This window comes from Ursus arctos, unplaced genomic scaffold, assembly GCF_023065955.2.
Source record: "Ursus arctos isolate Adak ecotype North America unplaced genomic scaffold, UrsArc2.0 scaffold_7, whole genome shotgun sequence".
Taxonomy (NCBI): Eukaryota; Metazoa; Chordata; class Mammalia; order Carnivora; family Ursidae; genus Ursus; species Ursus arctos.
Genome location: NW_026623089.1, coordinates 16,219,444 through 16,240,948, shown reverse-complemented (window position 1 = coordinate 16,240,948; position 21,505 = coordinate 16,219,444). Strand labels below are relative to the sequence as shown.

The 21,505-nt window shown below is 38.4% G+C and overlaps 1 protein-coding gene across 4 annotated transcripts; it reads right to left on the bottom strand.

The window, feature by feature from the left end:
- Window positions 1-340: 340 nt before the first annotated feature.
- DCLRE1A (DNA cross-link repair 1A) lies at window positions 341-21,502 on the bottom strand. 4 transcript variants are annotated; one of them, XM_026494173.4, is made up of 10 exons: window positions 21,221-21,502; window positions 19,509-20,641; window positions 15,621-17,312; window positions 13,855-13,988; window positions 12,633-12,751; window positions 9,438-9,578; window positions 7,761-7,906; window positions 6,814-6,968; window positions 1,934-2,075; window positions 341-931 (listed from the first exon to the last, which is right to left on the bottom strand). In XM_026494173.4, the coding sequence occupies exons 2-10, from the start codon at window positions 19,972-19,974 to the stop codon at window positions 771-773; spliced, it is 3,156 nt and encodes a 1,051-aa protein (XP_026349958.2). In that variant the 5' UTR covers window positions 19,975-20,641; window positions 21,221-21,502; the 3' UTR covers window positions 341-770. The 4 variants fall into 4 exon arrangements, with proteins under 4 accessions (XP_026349958.2, XP_026349957.2, XP_026349960.2 ...); XM_026494172.4 differs by having other exon boundaries at window positions 20,995-21,221; XM_026494175.4 differs by lacking the exon at window positions 21,221-21,502 and adding an exon at window positions 20,860-21,062.
- Between the last annotated feature and the right edge of the window lie 3 nt (window positions 21,503-21,505).

Sequence of the window (21,505 nt, the reverse complement as noted above, 5' to 3'; positions counted from 1 at the left end):
CCCATAAAAACATTTTTAATATGCATTGGCCTGTCCCAAATTTTCATTTTGGATCAGCTACTCTGTCTGTGTTGGAGACATCAAGATTCATAAATAAATTATATAAGCTCACTTAAAAAAACAAAATGTGGCAATCTGAATTTCTAGTTATCTGATGTCTTGAGTAAACAGTTCAGATAAACATCTTTTCATGCAAACTTTTTGCCGTCCTTTAATGGGGGACTACCTAGGCTCTTTGAATCCTCTTCCTTAGCATCAAATGTTGAATTATTTTCATTGAAATTTTTTAAAATTGCATGAACACCACAGTTATAAATCCTAAAAAACAAAAGACACTATGGCAAATTAAAGGTCTTTTATTTAAGTATCATATAAAAGTTATTTCATAAAAATATGCTCCATATTAAATAATTTTAAAGATACATAATTACTAATATATAATGCTTTCAATGTCATTTATCTATTATCATGACTCCTTTGGTCCCTAAGGCTGCCTTGGCTGCCCCTCCTGAGGCTAGATGCAGAGAATAACTGCTCCCGAGGGAGGAGCAAGAATCAGGGGTCCTGGGGAGCCAGTCTGCATCATTACTGATGATGCTGAGAGATACCTGGCACCATGAACATGGATTCAAACATAAATAAGAAAACAAGCTATCTGAGCAGCCTTCACAAGGTTTTCCACATACAGCATACTTCATATCACTAAAGATTTAACTAGTAACGAGCTATACCTAAGTTACTTAACTAGTTCTGAGTCCTTTCGGATAACATCAATATCCAGCTTCCAATTTCCACTCTTTAAAATATTTCTCCATTGTCCTCCTAGATTTCAAGGTGCCAACATTCACAGTAGGTATGATTTTCTGGGGCTTCAGCCACTGAACAAAACGTTTCATTTCTAGGTAGCTGCTGTGTTCACTATAAGGGATTCCTGCAACACAAAAGAGAAGGTACTGCAGACGAAAAATCAAATTATTTAAAAAATATATATACAAGCCCAAAATAAAATAAAAAAGGAAAGCAATCCAGAGTATTGCTGTCAAAAACTCCTCAGTACTTTATTTCTGATAAAAAGATTTGTTAATAACTTTTATGGAGAATAAGGATTAAAACATTAAAATGATACAGAAACCTTGGACATTAAATAATTCTACTGTTTTTCTATGTAGACATTTCATATGTATTTCTATAGATTCTTATTTTTAATTAGGCTTTCTTTTTAAATTAGGCTTCTCTCTTTAAGTGCTTCACTCAGGAAAATCCTGGAAAAAATGAGTAAAATGTGAAGAGTGACTAGCAAGAGACTCTTGGTTTCCAGCGCAAAGAAGCAGAGTCTAGCCCCTGAGCTTTGCACACATAAGAAATAAGCAAAATAATTAATAATAATAATAATAATATCTTAAAAGTCCCTTTATCTTTCCTGAAGATCACGTGCCACAGAGAAAGGGAGAAGGGGTCCTGTTTTAAATGGGATCTCCAGGGGCTGAAATTAAGTCACTAGTCTAGGGACATTATCAAAAACGTTTCCATCAGCCACGATTACAATAAGCAATTTCTGAGGACAAAGGTAAACCTCCTGGGTCCCTCCTGCCGTCATGGCATCTAATCCAGTCTTCCTGCTGACCGTCTGACAGCGGCACCTGAGCTCCCAGACCCAACAGCACTGCCCGCCCCTCCTCTACGGTTCCTCCGCAAAGCACTAAGCACGCAAACGAAACCGTCTGTATTAGCCAATGTCTTCTTCCTCCTGCCATGTTCCTTTCCATCAGTTTCTGAGGCACTGAAGACACAGCTTTACAGTACGGAGAGCCATTAGACACTCGATTTTTAAAGATTCTTTGGTGTCTGTTTTTCTTGGATCTTATTTTTATAGCTCTTTTTAAAAAACGTCGTAACAAACATTAAAAATGAAAAAAAAAATTCATAATTATACCATATATTGAAATGTTTCCTTTGGTCTGGGGAATAATGTCTGCGATACTCGTTAACTTGTTAGAATGCGTCCATCCCGTAGGTCGAAAAGCCAAAATCTGATCATATTTTCCACCACACTTCTTCAAATGACTCTGTAAAGCCTGTTAAATAAAAATAGGATATTTATGTAACCGTCAGTGAAGGTGGGTTATGTGGAATAAAAGAGAGTGATCACGTTGGTATAGTCTCAGGGAATATGCACTTGGCAAATATTAATTTGCAATAACCTGGAGCCATACTTCCAGAAAGAATACAATCACTGACAAAAAATTTTTCCCCTTATCTTAAACAAGCTAAAGCGCAGTCTGAAAAAAAGTAAGGGTAGAGGCAACTTTAAACACAAGAATTATGAATTGAAAGATTACAATTTAGATAGCTATCAAAAAAGGAAAAGGAGAAAGAGAGAGAGAGAGAGAGAGAGAGAGAGAGAGAGAAAGAGAGAGAAAGAGAGAAAGAGAGAAAGAGAGAAAGAGAGAAAGAAAGAAAGAAAGAAAGAAAGAAAGAAAGAAAGAAAGAAAGAAAGAAAGAAAGAAAGAAAGAAAGAAACTCTCCAAATCCTACTATTAGGATATTGAATATATTGTTAGGAGTTAGATACCAATATTAACACTGGTAAACAGCAGCCCAAACATGCCCACATGCATGTGTACAATGGAGGACTGACAGGTGGATAGAAAGATGGGCCTAAGTCTATGAACGGCACTATACTCAACATGCACGTGTATTTCAAAGATGCACACTAGCACTGTTCTCAGGCTCTTACTCCTTTTCACTCTTTAATCATGAACTAGAATACTTGCAAAACTTTTCATGCTGCTACAATTGGGAGTACTATGTTCCCTAATAAATCTTGAGTAGAACTTTCCAAACTAAAGTCATCAAAAGTGATGACATTTGATGAAATCTGAAAATCAACAACCAAAGTTCAATCTTGGGAAGATAAAAATCCAAATAAAGACAGTAATGGTGCAAGAGATACTGAAAGTCTAATACTTTTGGACTTCAGGCAAAACCCACAGTGTCAAGGGCTCAGTGTAAATTTATAATAAAATTCTAGTTTTATTTAAAATAATAAAAAAATCTAAACTGTACATGATGTCATCTTGGATTTCCAAAGGTCTCCTTTTTCTTCCTTCATCATCCATACTCCGAACTGTTAAAGTGCTGTCAAAGATGCTGGTAGAAAGTTCTGAAGTAAGCAAAGACAAATCCATGCACCCGTCTACTTGGTCCTCATCTAATACATGACGGTTCCAGGATTAGGCCATGTTGTGCTGTCAGAGTGGTGGATACGAGACACAGCCTTTTAACCTTCTGGAAGCTTAGAGCCTAGCAGGGAGATGGTCAATAAAACCCACTTTCTGGGTCTTTTTTTTTTTTTTTTAATGAAATGATATGCCCTTTCTTAACTTCTTCTAATTCTCATCTTCTATTATACCATCAGCAACTAGAAGCCTTGCAGATTGACCTTTCCACAAAGGACTCATTCTCAGTAGAAATTCCTAGAAATGGGGTTGTTGCGTTAAAGGATTTACCCTTAATTTCTACTTCTATCCAAGTGGGTGAGAGTGCTAATTTCTCTAATCACAGCATAGGAATACTACCTTTTAAAAAAGTATGCTAATTTAGTAGGAGACAAACACATTCTTGTTTTATTTTTATGTTTGATTACTAGTTAGAGGCTAAACATGTGATTGTGTTTATCAGATATTTATATTCCACTGGTGAATTAATAACAATCTTCTGATCTCTCCTTTGTATCAAACAATGATCTCTTATTAACTTAAATGCTTACCATTTATTTATTTCTAAAGATTTTATTTATTTATTTGAGGGAGAGAGAGAGCGACAGAGAGAGGGAGCACAAGCAGGGGGAGCAGCAGGCAGAGGGAGAAGGAGAAGCAGGCTCCCCACTGAGCAGGGATCCAGTGTGGGGCGTGATCCCAGGACCCTGAGATCATGAACTGAGCCAAAGGCAGACACTTAACTGACTGAGCCACCCAAGAGCCCCAATACCTACCATTTAAACAGTAGTATTTCTTACTAACTACTGCCTCCCCACAAAAAAGTTTAAGTTATGGATAGATAGCTAAGTTTTCATTATAATCCCCGGCTCTGCAAATTTTCAGGTTTTGGCTTGTTTCGCCTAGGATCTAGGTCATGTGATACTATGTGCTTAACTACTAGCCCTCTTCCCCTTGTCTTCACAAAGGAAAGGAAATAATATAAAACTGAGGTTTAAAGCAATTACACGTTTAATATCATAAAGTGAGAATCCAATTTTCAATACAGGTCATGAAACACATCCATTCCCATTTGCTCCACAAAATCCACAAGTAGAATTAGTGAGAATTTATGCTTTTCATAAAACAAATTAGAGTTACCACAAAAACATCATTAACCTATGCCATAAACAAAAATAGATATTATCATCCAAGCCAAACATACAGAAAACATTGCCAGCAGCCACTAGTCGTTCATAAACCACAATCTGGGAACTACTGCCATTTTATTAATTTTACTAAGAATGATCTAGCCAAGGGGCGCCTGGGTGGCTCAGGCAGTTGAGTGTCTGCCTTTGGCTCGGGTCATGATCCCAGGGTCCTGGGATCGAACCCCTAAGCATCAGGCACCCTGCCCAGCAAGGGAGTCTTCTTCTCCCTCTCCCTCTGCCCCCCACCTCCGTCATGCTCTCTCTCAAATAAATAAAATCTTAAAAAAAAACAACAAAAAAAGAATGATTTAGTCAACATAAAGTCTCTGATCCATGACTTGTCTGTTTATTGGTAACCTGTTTGTGATAAAACTGATTATGCCACGAGAACTGTTTTTCAGCAGGCAAATAATCATCTATCACGTTACTGTTTATTACTGTAATGTTTTACCACCTTCAGTCCACTGGGTTTAAATCAGAGGCGGCAGTCAATCCATATCACATAAATGAACTCGGGATGTCGAACTAGATAGCATGAACGGATTTACAGGGCTTCTAGGGCTTTCAAGCCTGCCTTACAAACCGTGAAAATCGCACTCGTTAACATTTTCACAAAATGTCATTAGGTCTCATGCAACAAAACTATTTTTGGTGGCAAAATATTGGCTTTAAGTACTAACTAAAATATAGCTTCTTGGTGACCATCAGCTTGCTTGCTTTCTTGCTTGCTTTTTTTTTTTTTTTTTTTTTAAGATTTTATGTATTTATTTGAGAGAGAGCACAAGTGGAGAGGAAGAGCAGAGGGGGAAGGTGAGTCCCCGCCGAGGAGGGAGCCAGATGCGGACTCTATCCCAGGACCCTGGGATCATGACCTGAGCCCAAGGCAGATGCTTAACCGACTGAGCTACCCAGGTGCCCCAACAGTGTTGATTCTCTTTTTTCATGTTTTTAGGACATTTATACTTTCTCATTCACTCCTTAGGCTTCTGCCATTTGGCTCCTTTCAATATCACTTCCCTGAAACATTTCTTGTGCAGGTCCCTGAAGATGTTCTAATTGCCAAATTGCCATTCTTTCCTTCTATGGCCTCCCTGCAGCATTGGGCACCTTTAAAAACTCTCATGAAAAGTTCTTGTCCCTTCATTGCCAAAAAACTCTCACTCTGCCATCCCTATTATCCTCCTAAATGGATCATTTGTTCAAATGGGACAAACTAAGTTAGTAGGAAATAAAAGTGTAAGATAAAAATCATAAAAAAATACGCTATACCCTGAAGATACCAATGTTCATTTTATGATTAACATCTGATTAACTTCCACACAAATTAGATGCCTCCCAAATTTAAAATACGTTTCCAAAGATGGCTTTAAAGGGACAAAATTCTGCCTTGATTATCCCTGAAATTTTTATGAAGTGTATACTCAGGAAACTAGGCCATAAAAATTTCACCTTAATCTTATGAAGAAAGGAGTTCTCCCAGTTAACGATTCCCTTGTAAGTCCAGGGATAAAATACTCATTTTATTAATACAGTTTAAGTGTTCTTATTTATAAGACAGATATAATAATCGACATCCTAAGCTATTTCAAAAAGTTCCATAAAAGTTAGTTCATGAAATTATAGCAGAAGTGAAAGTACATTCTTTGGTGTACCTTATGTTCTGATCTGTTTTTAACAAGCAGGTCTGATGTAGTCCATTGCTAGGCATCAAAATGTTAGTAAATGGAATGAATCTTAGTAGATGAATAAATCTGAGAAGTCTCCCAAATCACAGTGAGATCCTAACATCTATCTTTTTCTTGTTTATTTGTTTTTAAGTAAGCTCGGTGCCCACTGTGGGGCTTGAACTCATGACCCTGAGATCAAGAGTTGCATGCTCTACTGACTGAGCCAGGAAGGTACATATCTCTGTATCTTAATCTATACCTCGGAAGTGATACTACAACTTGCTCTTAGGATACACTTCCACTATTTCACTTAATCCTCACAAGTAAGCTTCCAACATATATCAATGTTATTAGGGATTAATATTAATACAGAAAAGACCGAAGAAAAGTAGGAATTCCTTAGAGTTCTCTGCTCATTTCCCCACTCAGTGGAAAGAAATGGAAGACAATCTTAGACACAGAAGATCTGAATGACCAGATAGCTGCACACTTTTCTATTTTTGTTTCTTTTATGACAATTCTCCTCCGGGCCTATGAATTAGTTTACACAGGCGCACACACACAACAAATAAAAACATTTTAAATTCCACTTAAAAGATCTTCTAGGGCAAGGTTTACTATGACTCCACTGTCACTGAATTCCTCTGTGTTAAATGCAGGTAAAAGGGGATTCCAGTTTATAATCGCTGTATTACCTTTTCTAGTCCACCCTAGAAATACATCTCTCTGAAGGCTTACCTTAAAGTTAATTTGCATCATTGGGAGAAGGTGAACCAGTGAACTGCACATGTCTGTAGTGATGAAGGAATTAAGTTCTGGTATGTTGAGGCACTGTAAGGTTTTATATTTTTCTTGGGACATGCCCACTTTTGAACCTAAAACATCAGCAATGGCTACAGGCAAAGGAAAAGGTTAAAAATAGTAAAACTGCAGCTTATGAAAAAAATAAAGTTACAACTTCATCAAAATTTAAAATAAGAATTTACCAACAACAACAAAAGGAATTCCAAACATTCACACTGTCGCTATACTTCAAAAAGGCTGAACACTTTTGTTGGTTAACTGTATGAAATAAATTATGAGAAATTCAAAGAATTTCTTTTTAAAGACCTTTGTATTTAAAAACTGCAAAAGATATATAGAAAGGGGTAGAGGAGAAGAAGGAACCAAATCTGGAGGACCGAAAACCTTGGCGTTATCACTTCATAGCTTAATGTTGGACATGATGTGACCATAATTAGGAAGAAATGGAACAGTATTTTGTGAAACAGAATAACGCCATCTAGACAAACTACAATTACATATCCCAAATCGTTTAGGTACAAGAATCAAAACTGTTCTCTAAAATAATTACTTGATGGTCACCCTCAAAGATGGCGGCAGTCCAACAATGCATTAGTCATTTTTCCAAGTTCACCGAAATACTAGTGTAGCACGGACGTTTGCCCTGGAAACGTTCTGCAGGTGTAAAGTCTACCATAAACACCCTTCTCCAGTGTTTCCACTAAGTTAAGCCTTTCCAAGTTTAAATGAATCCAGCTCTATCAAATTTTTCTTTGAAGGTAATATTGCACCATTGCAGGAAATAAGTATCAAGTGCAGCATCCAGACGGAAAAGGCTTTATGCAAAAGAGAATCTGATCTTTATAATATATTAATGTAAATTAGATACAGCTACCACCCACCTAGGAAGACTTTCTCTTTTCCAATAGAATAAGTGCCACAGACAACGAGAACACGTGGGTTTAGAGTTACTGCCTCAAAGGCAGTGTTGATGGCAAACTGGATAACCTCTTGCTGAGACGGAAAGGAGTATTCTGGGCTGCAATATCTGTAATAGGGAAGTATTGTGCTTATTAAATGAGCAATAAGAAAGCCACAGCATTAAGGGAGGTGCCGTTTTAGAAACCAAGCTTCAGCAAACTTACAGACAGAGGTAGTGTAATAGATTAACCCCACTGCGGTTATCCCACTGCCTCTGGTTAAAATGTTTGTTACAAGCTATGGATAATTTATGACGGAATTCTACAATTCCAGTATGTCTTTTACAGTGTATTTCCTTTATTGCCCTCACATAAAGAAATTGGCTCTTTTTCTTCCAGAACAGTTCTAGTTGGCTATTTTAGTTGTGAATTGTATACCGTGGCATCTTTCTGTTTTAACTCCAATCACTATCAAAGAAAATACTGGTGGTAGGGATTATCTCTGAACTAAAGAATTCTGATTCGGTTTAAAAAATTCTTAAAATAATGAAACCAAACACGAATTTAATGAAGCAGTTTTAAATCAGTTACTATTCACATGGTTATCCGCTCTTCTGAAGTGATACAGAAATATATATAGTATTACAACAATACAACAGATCCAGTTGGGTCTACCTCAATACAATTACACCCAATGAAAAAGCAACCCTAAGACTACTAGCTAGCTAGCTCTATTCGGGATGAAAATAAAGCATTTTTTTTCCCACTAAAAAGAAAGTCATAAAGTACAAACATCAAAGAAACATATTTTCCCCCATTTTCAAAATTGTTTTTGCTGGTCAGGCATAAGAATAGAGAAAACACTTGTCTTTTTTCTGATGAAAAACCCACAAAGAAATTCAGAATTCTATGCAGAGAAAAACTAAGGAAAAAAAGGGGAGGGAGGGTTTACTTATTATTTTCCGAACTTATTTAGTGTTTAAAGTACATATAAAAGAATGGAAAAATTAGCTATAGCGTTAGAAAACTGGAAGTGGAAAGACCACCTTTTACTAAAATATGACATCTAAACTCCTTAAAACAGGTTGAAATAGTTGACATAATTCATTTCTAACAAATTGATGAGGTATTTTAATATATAATAAAAAATGGTTGGTACCATGATGTTTATAACATTTAGGGATTCAAAGTTGTCACTTACAAATTACCTTTTGGAGAAAGGAACAAAGTCATTTTGAATATTCAGAAACAATCACATTTTGGCCTCTGTTTCTTCTTCACAATTATACTTAAGAGTTACACAGGTACTTTGCAAAGATAAAAGGGTGTTCTAAAGTTTGCCCCCCAATTTTTCTTCCTTGTTTCAGTAACAGGATTCGCACATAAACCAAAGGAAATCACAAAAAAGCACAAACTGAGTTGTAGTTAGTTAAGACACAGCATCCCAAATTTGTTCTTAAGCAAGTGTGTATGTTTTCAAATAGCAGTTCACTGATAAATGATCTTAAAATGGAAATTGACAATAAGCTATCTTTTTTTTTTTTTTTTTTACAATAAGCCATCGTTTTGATTACCTAAGCAACTGGCCAAATTGTTCATAGTAAGCAGGACAAATACTGTCAGTGGGAAAAGGAAGCATACAAACAAAGCCTCTCTTACGTTGTATCTAAATAAAGCGTGTGGACTCTCTGTCCTGCAAGACGAGAACGTTCCATGGTGGGATCTGCTCGGAAGTCACCCGTGTGTAATAGGACGTTACCGTTAGGAAGATAAAACAGGATCATGACAGCACCTGGACAACTGAACACAAACATTTCAGAGGAATAGTCTCAACACGCTCGCGGCAGCCGAAGGAAGAGGACTTCTTCACTATCGGCAAGGTAATACACTCAGGAGTGACCGCCTGATACAGCATTGTACTACAAAGGAAATGCAGCATTTTAGGAAGTTTACATCGTAATTAAAAAAAAAAAAAAGTGGTGTGCAGGAAAGGATTAATTCAGCAGGCCGGGTTTGTTGGAACTCCACACTTCCCACCTAAGACATGTCTTCAGGAATAGTCCTTGGCTGGCCCTGGAGAGAGGAGTTGAACTCCTGGAATGCTCTGCTCAGTGAGAGTGCTTGTAGGCCTGACGCATGGGCCGTGTGCGACCAGACAGTTAACGCTAAGGATGTTATCTACGGTGACTATCTGTTTTGCCGAGTCTGAGGAGCTGAGGCAAGTCATGTGGCTGTTGCATTGCGTGCAGGACTGACCCTCAGTAAAAGCTCCGGCTGAACTCCAGGCTCAGATGAGCTTCCCTGCTTGGCCACGCGTGGCATGTGCGGTGAACACCGCTGCTGGGAGAACCAGTGCGTCTGTGCTACTCAGTAGAACAGGATCCCTGGAAACTTGGGCCTGCTTTCTCCTGCACTTTGCCCCCATTTGCCTTTTCCCTTTGCTGACTTTATCTGTATCCTGTCACTGTAACCATGAGTACAACAGCCCTTCTGAGTCCCGTGGGTCCTTCTAGTAAACCACTGAGCCTCAAAGTGGTCTTGGGGACCCCTGACATACTGGGGCTTGGAAATTACTGCCAAAACACACGGAACTTTCGTTTTGAATTCTGGGAAAGCACAGGAAATAATTACTTTTGTAATTAAAAACTTCCCTTTACCTCCCCACCCCAAAACTTCAGACCGTAATGACTTCACTGGGCAATTCTATGAAACACCTAGGGAAGAAACAGTCCTAATACTATACATCTTTCAGAACAGAGTAGGAGGGAATAGTTTGTGAGGCCAGTATTACCCTAATATCAAAACCAGACGAAAGCATTATAAAAAAAACTACAGACCAATATCCATTACGAAAACAGACAAAGAAGTCCTTAACAAAGTATTTAGCATATCACATCCAGCAATATATATATATATATATATATATATATATATATATATATATATATATTTAAAGGATAATCCGTGAAGGCTAAGTGGAGTTTATCCCAGCGATGCAAGGCTGGTTTAACATTCAAAAAGTCCATCATCATTCACCCTGCTAACATTATAGAGGAGAAAAATTGTTCGATCACCTCAGAAGATGCTGAGGAAGCATTTCACAAAAGTCAACACCCATTCGTGATCACACACTCTCAGCAGACTAGGAATGGCGGGGATTTTCCTCAACCCGATGGAAGGCAGCTATGAAAAACCTATTGCTAACATCAAGCTAAATGGAGAAACACTGAACGCTTTCCTCTTAAGGTCAGGAACAAGGCAGTATCGGCTCTCACTATTCCCATTCGACACTGTTCTGGAGGTCTGACCCAGGACCATAAACAAGATGGGGAAAAAAGCACTCCGAATGGAAAGTACAAAGTAAAAGAACACTGTCTGTATGTGCAGATGACAGGACAGTACATGCAGAACATTTTCAGGAATCTGTAAAAAACCGACTACAACTAATGTTCAAGTTCAGCGAGGTCTCGGGATACAAGGTCAATAAACGAAAATCAGCTGTCCATCGAGAGGTGAAGGGATAGACTTTGTAGTGTGCCCATACAACAGATACCACTCAGCAATAAAAAGAAACAAACCATTGATACACACATCTGCAGGGATGAATCTCAAAAACAAGAGGAGGGACAGAAGCCGGCCGCAAAAGAGTAGATACCATGGGATTTCATTTCACTGAACCCCTAGGAAAGACAAATCGAATCCATGGTGATAAGATACAGATCAATGGTCCCCTGGGCTAGAGTTGGGCTTGGGAATTGACTGGGAATGGAGCGCAAGGAAACCTTTTAGGGTGGGGAAAATTTCCTCTATTTTTCTGTAGTGGATATTACATGGGTGTGTATTTTTGTCAAAATTCAGCAAACACTTAAAATAGGTCTATTTTATTTATGTAAATTGCACCTAAGAAAGTTGACTAAAAAAATCAGAACTTGAGCTGTTATAATCATTGATTTAAAAAAGCAGCAGCAGCAGGGCACCTGGGTGGCCCAGTTGGTTGAGCATGACTCTTGGTTTAGGCTCAGGTCATGATCTCCAGGTGGTGAGATCGAGGCCTGGCAAGCCCTGCATCAGGCTCTGCACTCAGTGGGGAGTCTGCTTGGGATTCTCTCTCCCTCTCCCTCTGCCCCCGACCCCTCTCTAAAACAAAAGGAAAAAAGAAAAAAAAGAAACAGCAACAAAGTTAGCATACAAAACGTTAAAAGCAACCTGAACACAGAGCATGGGTCTGGATTTTGGGAGACCTTGTCTTAATTTTAATTCTCTAAGCGTCTGTGATGGCTAAAATCCTATGAAAAGTAAAAAGCACAGTTGACAGTTGCATTTTGGTAACAGGATACTGACAGTGCTTTACATTAAAAGAAAAAATGAAGGAAAAAGGGAAACCACTTCCAAGAAAAAAATCTTCCAAGTCTTTAGTATCAAATGCCTGAAGGATTTCTTAAAAGGGGGGAAAAAATCCTCTGGTATCTGAATGGAGTGTAAGCTATTAACCTATATAAGTGATATTAAAGAAAATGGCAAAAAAAAAAAAAAAGGCAAAAGTTAGCTCTTCAAAACAGCAGCAACATGTTCAAATATTTTTTTAAAAAATAAGATGGAGTCTCATGTCAAGCATAGTAATTTAAACTGCATTAAAAATGAATTAGATAACATTCAAAGGCTCTCTCAGTACATTTAATCTCTGATTCTGTAATTGGGTATATTATTTTTTTTCAAAAGGAGAAACACGTTTTACTCAAAGTTTTAAAAATATCAACCATATTAGTTCCAACACAAGAAGTTCTTAAATAGCCACACTAATATGGTTTTATTTTAAATCAATGAGGCTAGTCTGAAGGTAACTTTAATACTTACTGATTGGCATCAAGCAAAACAACTTTTACACCATTTACTATACATTCCGTGTCCATCGGCAATGGATGGACATATTGTTTTTGCACGTGCAGTTTGCTCCTCAACAAATTGCCAGTTATCTGCAAAACAGAATGTGCTTATTGCTGATACAGTAAAACACTACATAAGTCTCTTATTCCAGATCTACTTTAGAACTAAGTATCTTAGTCTCTGTTCTCCCACTTACTTATATCCATGGAAACCCTCCAGAATGCCCGCAAGAACTTCCTACCATGAGTATGTCCCAGCTCTGCTTAAACATGGTTCACTGGCTCTCCCTCACCTGTGAAAAGTCCCTCGCCCCCAGATGACATACAAAACCCTTCGTGATCCGGCCGCTGCTCATTTCTGCGGGTTTATCTTTTGTTATTCCCTAACTCACGGTTAGCCTTTAGGAATTATCTGAAGTGCCTGCAATGGGGAGATTTCTCAGGTGTCTATGCCTGAATGCAAACTCTGCTCTCTACCTGGGATGTTCTCTCCTCCTTCCGCCACCTGGTTCTGGAATCGAGCATAACTGCGTTTGAATTCTGACTCTGCCATTACTGGCTCTGTGACTTAGGGCACATCAATTAATCTCTCCCAGCCTTGGCTGCTTCATTAATAAAAAGAGATTCATTTTACTTCAATAAAAATAATTCAAGAATGCTTAATGATTAAATTGAATTCTAGCCAAAGCCCTTAGTAGTAGCCATTAGAAGAGTCACCATTTAATAATTAATTCAAGGTATCTCTTCCACCATGAAACTTTTTCTAACCTTGGCCTGGGCCAGAATAAAGCACTTTTTTCTCCTATTTGCTGGTGGTCTGTTTAGTTTTTGGTCACAATTCCAATTCCTTCGCACTGTTATTTGTGAATGTGTCCCCTGAAGGCTGTGAGCTCCTTGAAGTTAGGTATTTCGCCTTGAATGTCCTTTGGGGCATCAATAAATGTTTACTGAATGGAACGTAGGTGTTTTAGTTACACCGTGAGGTAGTTTACTGTTTCCATATACTAAAGCATTAAAAAAAAACGATTGTGACTACTGACAGTAGCTCATTTTAGACTCTTCAAGTGGAATTTGTTTTCTCTCACATCTTTTCTAGTAGAGTGATAGATCTTACAATGTTATTCTTTTTTAACCAAATTGCTTAGAAATTCACTGCATTCTATAAATTAAGAATTTAGAAAGCTAAAACTTACCTCACTACAATAAATTGGAAATGTGAAGTTTTTAGACAATCCAGCATAATGATCAGAATGAAAATGTGTGAGAAAATAGGCTGTGCACCCTTCAACCAATCCGTACTGGAAGGCATCAACTGTAAAGCCAGTCCCTGCAATGAGAAGAGCACAGGGCTGCTTGAGCAAGAGAAACAGAGCGAAAGAGTGAAAGATGTCCAATTCGAATGTAAATAGTGAACCCCCTAATGTCTTTACATCTCAAATCCAACTAAGCTCCATAATTTAAAAATTTATGCCACATAAATTCAGCAAAAGGGGATACTAGAGATGAAAATGAGTCTTGTAAGTTTCTATTAAACATTCCAGTATTGGCTTTTAAATATATTTTTTTAAATTTCTTTCTTTTTTTTTTTTTAAGTAGGCTCCATGCCCAGTGTGTAGCCCAGTGCAGGGCTTGAACTCATGATCCTGAGATTAAGACCTGAGCTGAGACCAAGAGTCTGATGTTTAACCAACAGAGAGACACAGGTACCCACTGGCTTTTTTAAAAAAATGAATAACTGTACCCAAAAAATTAAAATACTAAGCTACAAACCATTTTTGCTTGTTTTACTGACTTAAAATTCTTTACTTCTGTGAAACAGCAGAAGGAAAATGTTCACTTTCTTCTTATTTTACTCTACTTTGGCAATTGCTACTGGGGGCACAAATGGTCCAAGGCCCAACGGATCATACGTATTACAGTGGCTGTGACCCTCACAGCGCAATAACAGAGGGACAGCGTCTCTGTAGTATTTGAATTTCATCGTGGGGGATGGGAGGTGGCGGGGGGGAAGAAGGGAAACAAGAACATAAGTGCCAAAAAAAGGCTATCTAGAGGAGCAGTAAAGAGAAAAAATGGCTGAGCTGTTCGGAAAACTGTTCCTGAAGGAAATAACCAAGTGCGTGAACTGTGATTTGCAAGTCAACAGGCACGCCTTCACAGTCTCACTGAGGCTTATCCCCACACATGGCACACTAGTCTCGGGCTCATTTAAAAGATAGGACATACATCACCATAAGTATTAAAGACAAAACTGGCGTTATGATGTACATAAATGATATTTCCTACATAAACGTTTTGAGCAAATTACAGACTGCGACTACCAAAGCATTTTAAACAATCTTTCTGGAACCAGGTATATTTTGGCAGATTTTATATTCTTTTCAGAAGAAGAATTATTGGTTTCTTCAATAATAAAATTCATTTTACAACACATTTTTCTAACTCATCTATGAAGGCGTGAGAAATTACAAAATGTAAAAAAGGACAAGAAACTAAGTTATGATAGGGGTTAAAAATGTTTGGCATTTATTAGGACCTATACGATCTGTTACTTTTCCTTCTTTGAAGCTATTTAGCACTTTGTCTTTCTCCTAAGGGCTTAGAGACTATTATTTTAATTAAATTTTATAATTTATATGTTTTTATTATAATTACTTACAGAGAGCTTCTCCTCCTTCCGTATTAAGCTGACCTTTACTCATCTGTGTCAAGTCTGTAAAATCTTACTAATATAGTATCTTGTACACAAAATTTACTTAATAAAAGTCTGCTGAATTGAATGGGGCAAAAACATTTAAATAGGCAAAAAAAAATCTATGTTACATGTCAACAAAGTATAAAAAACAAAGGAAATACATACAAACAAATTGTTCTATACAAACACACACAACATGGGCAATAAACATGAAATTTTTAAAAGTCAATTCTTTGTAGATTAAGCGTTGGTATTTCAACTTACCAGGTATTTTCTTATAGAATGGACATGTCCTTGTTCTTAATTGTCCTGCACTAGGTGACTCTGGGATTTTCGTGTTCCCTCTCTGCAGCCTCCCACAAGGTGATTTCATGAAGACTTTGTCTTTCCCTAAATTGACTGTTCCAGATTCTGTCCTCTTAAGGTGATGTGACCTCTTCTGATGTGCTCCTTCCTGTAGTGAATCTGACTTTCTAAGTCTCTTTCTCTGATGCTGTGACCTCTTACTAGAAAGTTCCACAGGGGGCTGACTCTCCCTTAAATTCTTTTCATCAAGTTCTAAATCACTTAAAGATTTTTCGGCTTTCCTCTTGCGCTGCCGGGACCTCTTTTCATTAGGACTCACAGCTGGATTTAAATTCATTCCTTCTGCACTTCCCTCGAGCAATTTCTCTTCTTTTCTTTTGGGTGGTAGTCCAAAATAAACACCTATATCCATTTGTTTCATTACTTTGGAAGAAGGCTGTGTTGCAGGACACTTGGGACCAGAAGGCGACATTTTCAGAGACTCGGCAGCATTAAGCGCACCGGAAGAATTCTGCGTATTGGGAACTGTAACTTTACTGCCTAGTCGACCACCTAATGCCTTTCTGCAGACACATGCTGAATTAGCATTGCTCTTTGCATTGAAGTTCTTACTTGATTTTCTAGTTTTACTTTGGGTTGGACGAAAAGAAAGATCCCCTTCTCCCTGCCTTTCGAAAGCTTCTGGCATCTCACTATGAAGTGACGGCAGAGAAATCTGATTGCGAACAGCTGATTCTTGAACTACCTGCTTCTGTTGATTTGATTGAGATGGGTCACATTCTGGCTTACTAGGTTTTGCTCTCGTGGCCTGATAACTAGAAGCAAGCCCTCGTGTTAACGCAGACGGAAACAGTGCAAAATCATTACCGGTACGTGCTGGATCATCACAAGGAATAACACCCTTATTTTGGAAAAAAAGTGGAGATGAACCAGTTAGAGTGTTGTATTTATACAGTACTTCATGGCATTTATCCTGAGTTAAGCCGTCCACGTGGGGGCCGCTCTCCTGCTGCTCCTTCAGGAAGGAACCATGGAGTTTTTGAAACCCAGTGGAGTTGCTGTCATCTTCTCCCAGGCTGCCATCTTTACAGCTCTCTGTAAAGAATAGCTCCTGCTGCAAGTCACCCAGCTTGTCTTCCAGACTGTAAGTTTCCTCATCACTTTGAAGTGGAGAATAAGAGATTTCACAGCTACTAAAGTCGTTTTCTGGCAATGGGATGTGTTCTGAGTTGCACTGGCTGTCTAATTCTTCAGCAAGAGGCAAACCAACTCCTACCAGTTTGTCATTATTAACACATTCTGGAAATTGTGGGGTTTGTTGGGACATTTGGATATTTGTCGAAGAAGAAGAAGAAGAAGAAATCTTTTTATTGGCTTCAGTTGGAGACTGAGATTTCCTTAGACACGGTGCCACTAACGAGGGGTGAGTTGAAACACTTCTTAAGTTTTCCATTGGCTTCTGATGCAGAGACCATCTTTCCTCAAGGCCCCAGAGAACGCCTGAATTAGTCTCACTGAAGCCATCCCCTGACCCATGCAGTGGGCTGCTGAAAGGACTGTGGCTCGCCCTGCTCCGAGCCAGCAGGAGGTGAGTGTATCTCTTGAAATGAGAAGGAATCGTTGAGGTGCACAGAAGACCATCAGGACACTCTGAAAATTTTTAAAAAGTAATGCAGGATCACTGGGTGTTATACGGAACTAACGAATCATCGAACTTTACATCGGAAACCGGGGATGTACTGTATGGTGACTAACATAATATAACAAAAAAAATCATTAAAAAAAAAAAGTAATGCAGGATCAAAGCAGAGACAGCTTTAAAACCTAAGTGGAAAGTCATCAGTCCTACCTTGAGGCCTTATGACCATGGCTATCTTTATACAGTCAAAAGATCCAGCATAAAATAATAAGTACCCAGTATGGTTTTGCTACATGCTAGTTATTATTTTTAAATCATACATGGATTTGAAATATATGGCTAAATTATTTTTAAATACTTGTAAAATTATTTTTAAATTATATTTAAATCAAATACTTCTTCAAATTTCTTTTCAGATCTTTTTTTTCAAAAAAATTTTGTAAGACTAACACCTTTCCCCCCTAAGTAACTCTCACAAATAGGAGCCCCTTCAAACTACAGTCCATGTCTACACAAGGTATTTACAGGTGCTCCCTAGTTCGCTACTGTTTTGGCAATAGTGAAAAAGACTAGTGTGCCTCTGAGGGAACTAAAGTTCAACCCCAATTTTTATCTGATCAAGTAATACGGATTTGTGACAATTAAAGTACCCAATGAGGGTCCGTTATTTAATATTTACACTGCATACAATAAGAGTAATAACAATCTTAATTAGCTATAGCTGTTCATACACTGAATAGTTTGGATTCTAAGATTTGAAATTCAATTTGATGAACTGGTTAATAATGCTTTAATAATAATCTGGAAACTAATCCCCGTCATACCATTATAATAGAGAAACAGTCCGTGAACCATCTTGGCATATCCCCCTGTGTGTTAATTTCCAGCTTTTTTTTTTTTCTTAAAGTTTTATTTATTTAAGCAATCTCTACACCCAGTGTGGGGCTTGAACTCATGACCTCTAGATCAAGAGTCACATGCTCTTCGGACTGAGCCAGCTAGGTGTCCCAATTTCCAGGTTTATCAAAAAATGACCCACTCTCCCTGCTAAAAAAGACGTTACATTAAATTAGAAGACCTCGTTGCTTAACTTAAAACCACCTCATACAAATATCTGTTGTGGCACAGAACTCAATTCAAGAAGAGTCCATCTGAGATTCTATTCAAAGGGGTTTAGTCAGTGAAAAACCAAAAGAAAAATCTCTGAGGTGCCTTCATCATAGACATTTCACCCTGAGCTGCTCACCACGAGACTCCAACTTCCATTTCTGATTTTCGAGCCACTTAAAAGCAAATTAGTAGCATCTGATGAGACTTTCACTTTATAAAAAAAAGCTGATGCCAAAATGTTTTTAAAGTTCTTTTGCGTCTTTATGCAGTACTTTAAAATAACAGAGGTTAATAATAAAATGTCTTCTGAATCATACATAACATGAAAGCCATACTGAGTAGTATTTTTATTTTGCTGAATTTTCATTCTTTGAGATTTAAAAATCCATATATGGTATATATAACTTTGATATATACAAATCATCATAACAACCCATTCTTCACATACGCCAAGTAGGACTACCTACATGTTAAACATGACATTATATATTTTAAAATATAATAAAAGCATAACATTACTTCCGTTATCATTTGGCACATTTTTAATTCGAATCTTAAAAATCTAAGACTCCTTCCCAGATCTTCTTCCTGTATCATCGCATGATAAATTCAACATTTAGAAGACTCCACTATATGCATAATCCTCTACATTTCTGTTTCACAAAAGATAACAAATGGGCAGTTTAACTTTTAAAAATGCTCATCTGTAAAACGTCAATACCACTTACCTTTTGCAGTCATGGTGAGAGTCAAGTTAACAGAATGAAAGTATCTAGCATAGTATGTGCTCAATTAACATTTATGAAAAACCACTGAGATATTTAGGAACTTCGATGAAGTAATAAAATGCATTTCAACTGTTTTCAAGTTTGCAACATTCTTTACAATTACACCATTCACTATGATCTCTTTACCCTTCTCAAGAAGGGTTTCCTTGTTTCCTTCTACGGTAAATCATTTATACTTTAGTATAAAGTATATAAAGTATCTCCCTTTCACTTTACTGCTTGCCTTGCTTGTTCCATCTGGCTAATTCATCTGGCCTAATGCAGGTTTTTTACACTATTTAAAGACTACTCCCTTTTTTGCCGTCTTACCTGTTTCAGAGACTGGCGGAGAATCCAAACACTCAAAAACATGCCATCGAGGTGTTTGACCTAGCAATGAGGAAAAAGGCATCTGGCAGTTTGGGCAGTATCCATCATAAACTGGACGTATCTTTGGAGATACTTGTTTGTTTTTGCGAGTCCGACAATGCTTTCCTGGAGTTGTCTCCTTGTCTTGGGACTGGTGAATACCATCTCCACAACTAGAATTCTGACTAGAAGCTATGGAAGTCTGATTATCTGTTTCTTCAAAGCACATTTCAGGGTCCTTTGTCTTCTCTTTAGCTTCTGCAGTTCTTTTTTTATTTCTGTTTCGTTTTGACTGGTATTTTCCATCTGTTGCTTTTTCAACAGATTTTGGAATATTCTCAGAGCAATTATTTGTATGTACTGGTTTTGGTTTTCTTTTAGATTTGTATTCCCAGATGTCTTCTTCCAAAAAAGCATCTTCTAACATGGCAAAATGATGTTTAAGTAAATGGAGAATCTATTTCTTGTTACAAAAATTTTAAATGGAATTATTTTGCTGAGAAAGAAAAAAAAGTAACAAGACCCCCACTAACTTGATGGGGGGAATCTAAAGCTTTGGTAATGAATATATTAGCAAACTACAAACCTTGTACCTGAGAACACCTGCTATTCCATTTATACCACAATAAAATTAAGAGAACCTACCACAGGGGTAGCATCTGAGAATTTTCGCATTTTGACCACTATTTCATTCAAGTGTGTCAGCCTTTCCAAGGACTTGATTCATAGAACTAAGAATCAGTAATGCTTTGAAAATTAAGCACTAATAGGAAGTATAGGTTCAACAGCTTAATCTTAGAATGAGCTTTGTAAAATTGTTATAAAGCTCCCATCAGTTCCCTTTCAACTGGACAATTGTCCAAATACTTCACAAATAAAACCACAGTCCCTGGCCAATTGGCTTAGCAGGGTTTCCAAACATTAAATGGCTCTCTCAGCTTGCTAGTATCACCATAACCACACCATAATCAAAGAGGTGTGTGATTCGGGGTAGGGGGGAGTAGTAATTGCCCTTATCCTTGACTCTTGGATAGTCAACCACTTCAGTTTCCTGGGTCAGTCCAGTATCTTCTTCCAGCAGCAACGAACAAACACTGCACAATGAACAAACAAAATCCAAATATGTGAAGTTGTGACTGCACAGAGGCCACCCACAGTCCTAACTCCAGACTGCAGAAGTGGTCTGCCCTAGAGCTGGCCAGCCCCCTCTCCACCAGCCTCAAAACCAAGGTTCACCTGCCTTATGCCTTCCCACCTGCTCTGCCTTCTCTTTGAACTCAGGAGGCTGCAAGGCCAGTGAGGAGGGCCTTACCCTTTCCAGGGCAGGGAGAGAGTGAGTTGTTAGCACAGGCGGTTCCATAAAAGCTATCAGAGCCCTCTGCTTCTGAAGTCGGAGGCCCAGCCCACCCGGATCCTCGCCGCAGCCCACCTGCCACCCGCAGCCCACCTGCCACCCGCACACCCTCGGGAGTAGCTCCAGCTGCGTCCGCTCCCCTCGGCGCCCCCCCTCCCCCTGCTCCGGTGACAATCTGTCCGCGCTCGCACTTTCAGCACTGCGGGGAGACAAAATGCTGTATTTGTGTATAAGCCAAAGTCATTGCCAGTTACTCCCAACTTAAAAAAAAAAAAAAAAAACAAACCCTATCCCATGAGGCTATCTCTACCCGCTTTACCTCCGGTGTCTTGGCGGGAACAGCTTCCCCTCGCCCGTGCTGTGTCGAATCGGCTGATCCTGGTCTAAGGGCGGGACTTTGAAAAAGTTTGTGTCCTTTGACGTTCTACTGATTTATTTTATCTTATTTTTGTTCTAAAACCCGCTAATTTCCAAAGTGAAGTGGAGGGGGAACGGTGCTCAGAGCTTCCGGAACGCGGACCCAGAGGCTTTCTCCATGCAGAATCTGGCGCTCTGAATGTCCAGGCTCAGTTTTGCCGGGACGCTCTGGAAGGGGCGGGGTGGT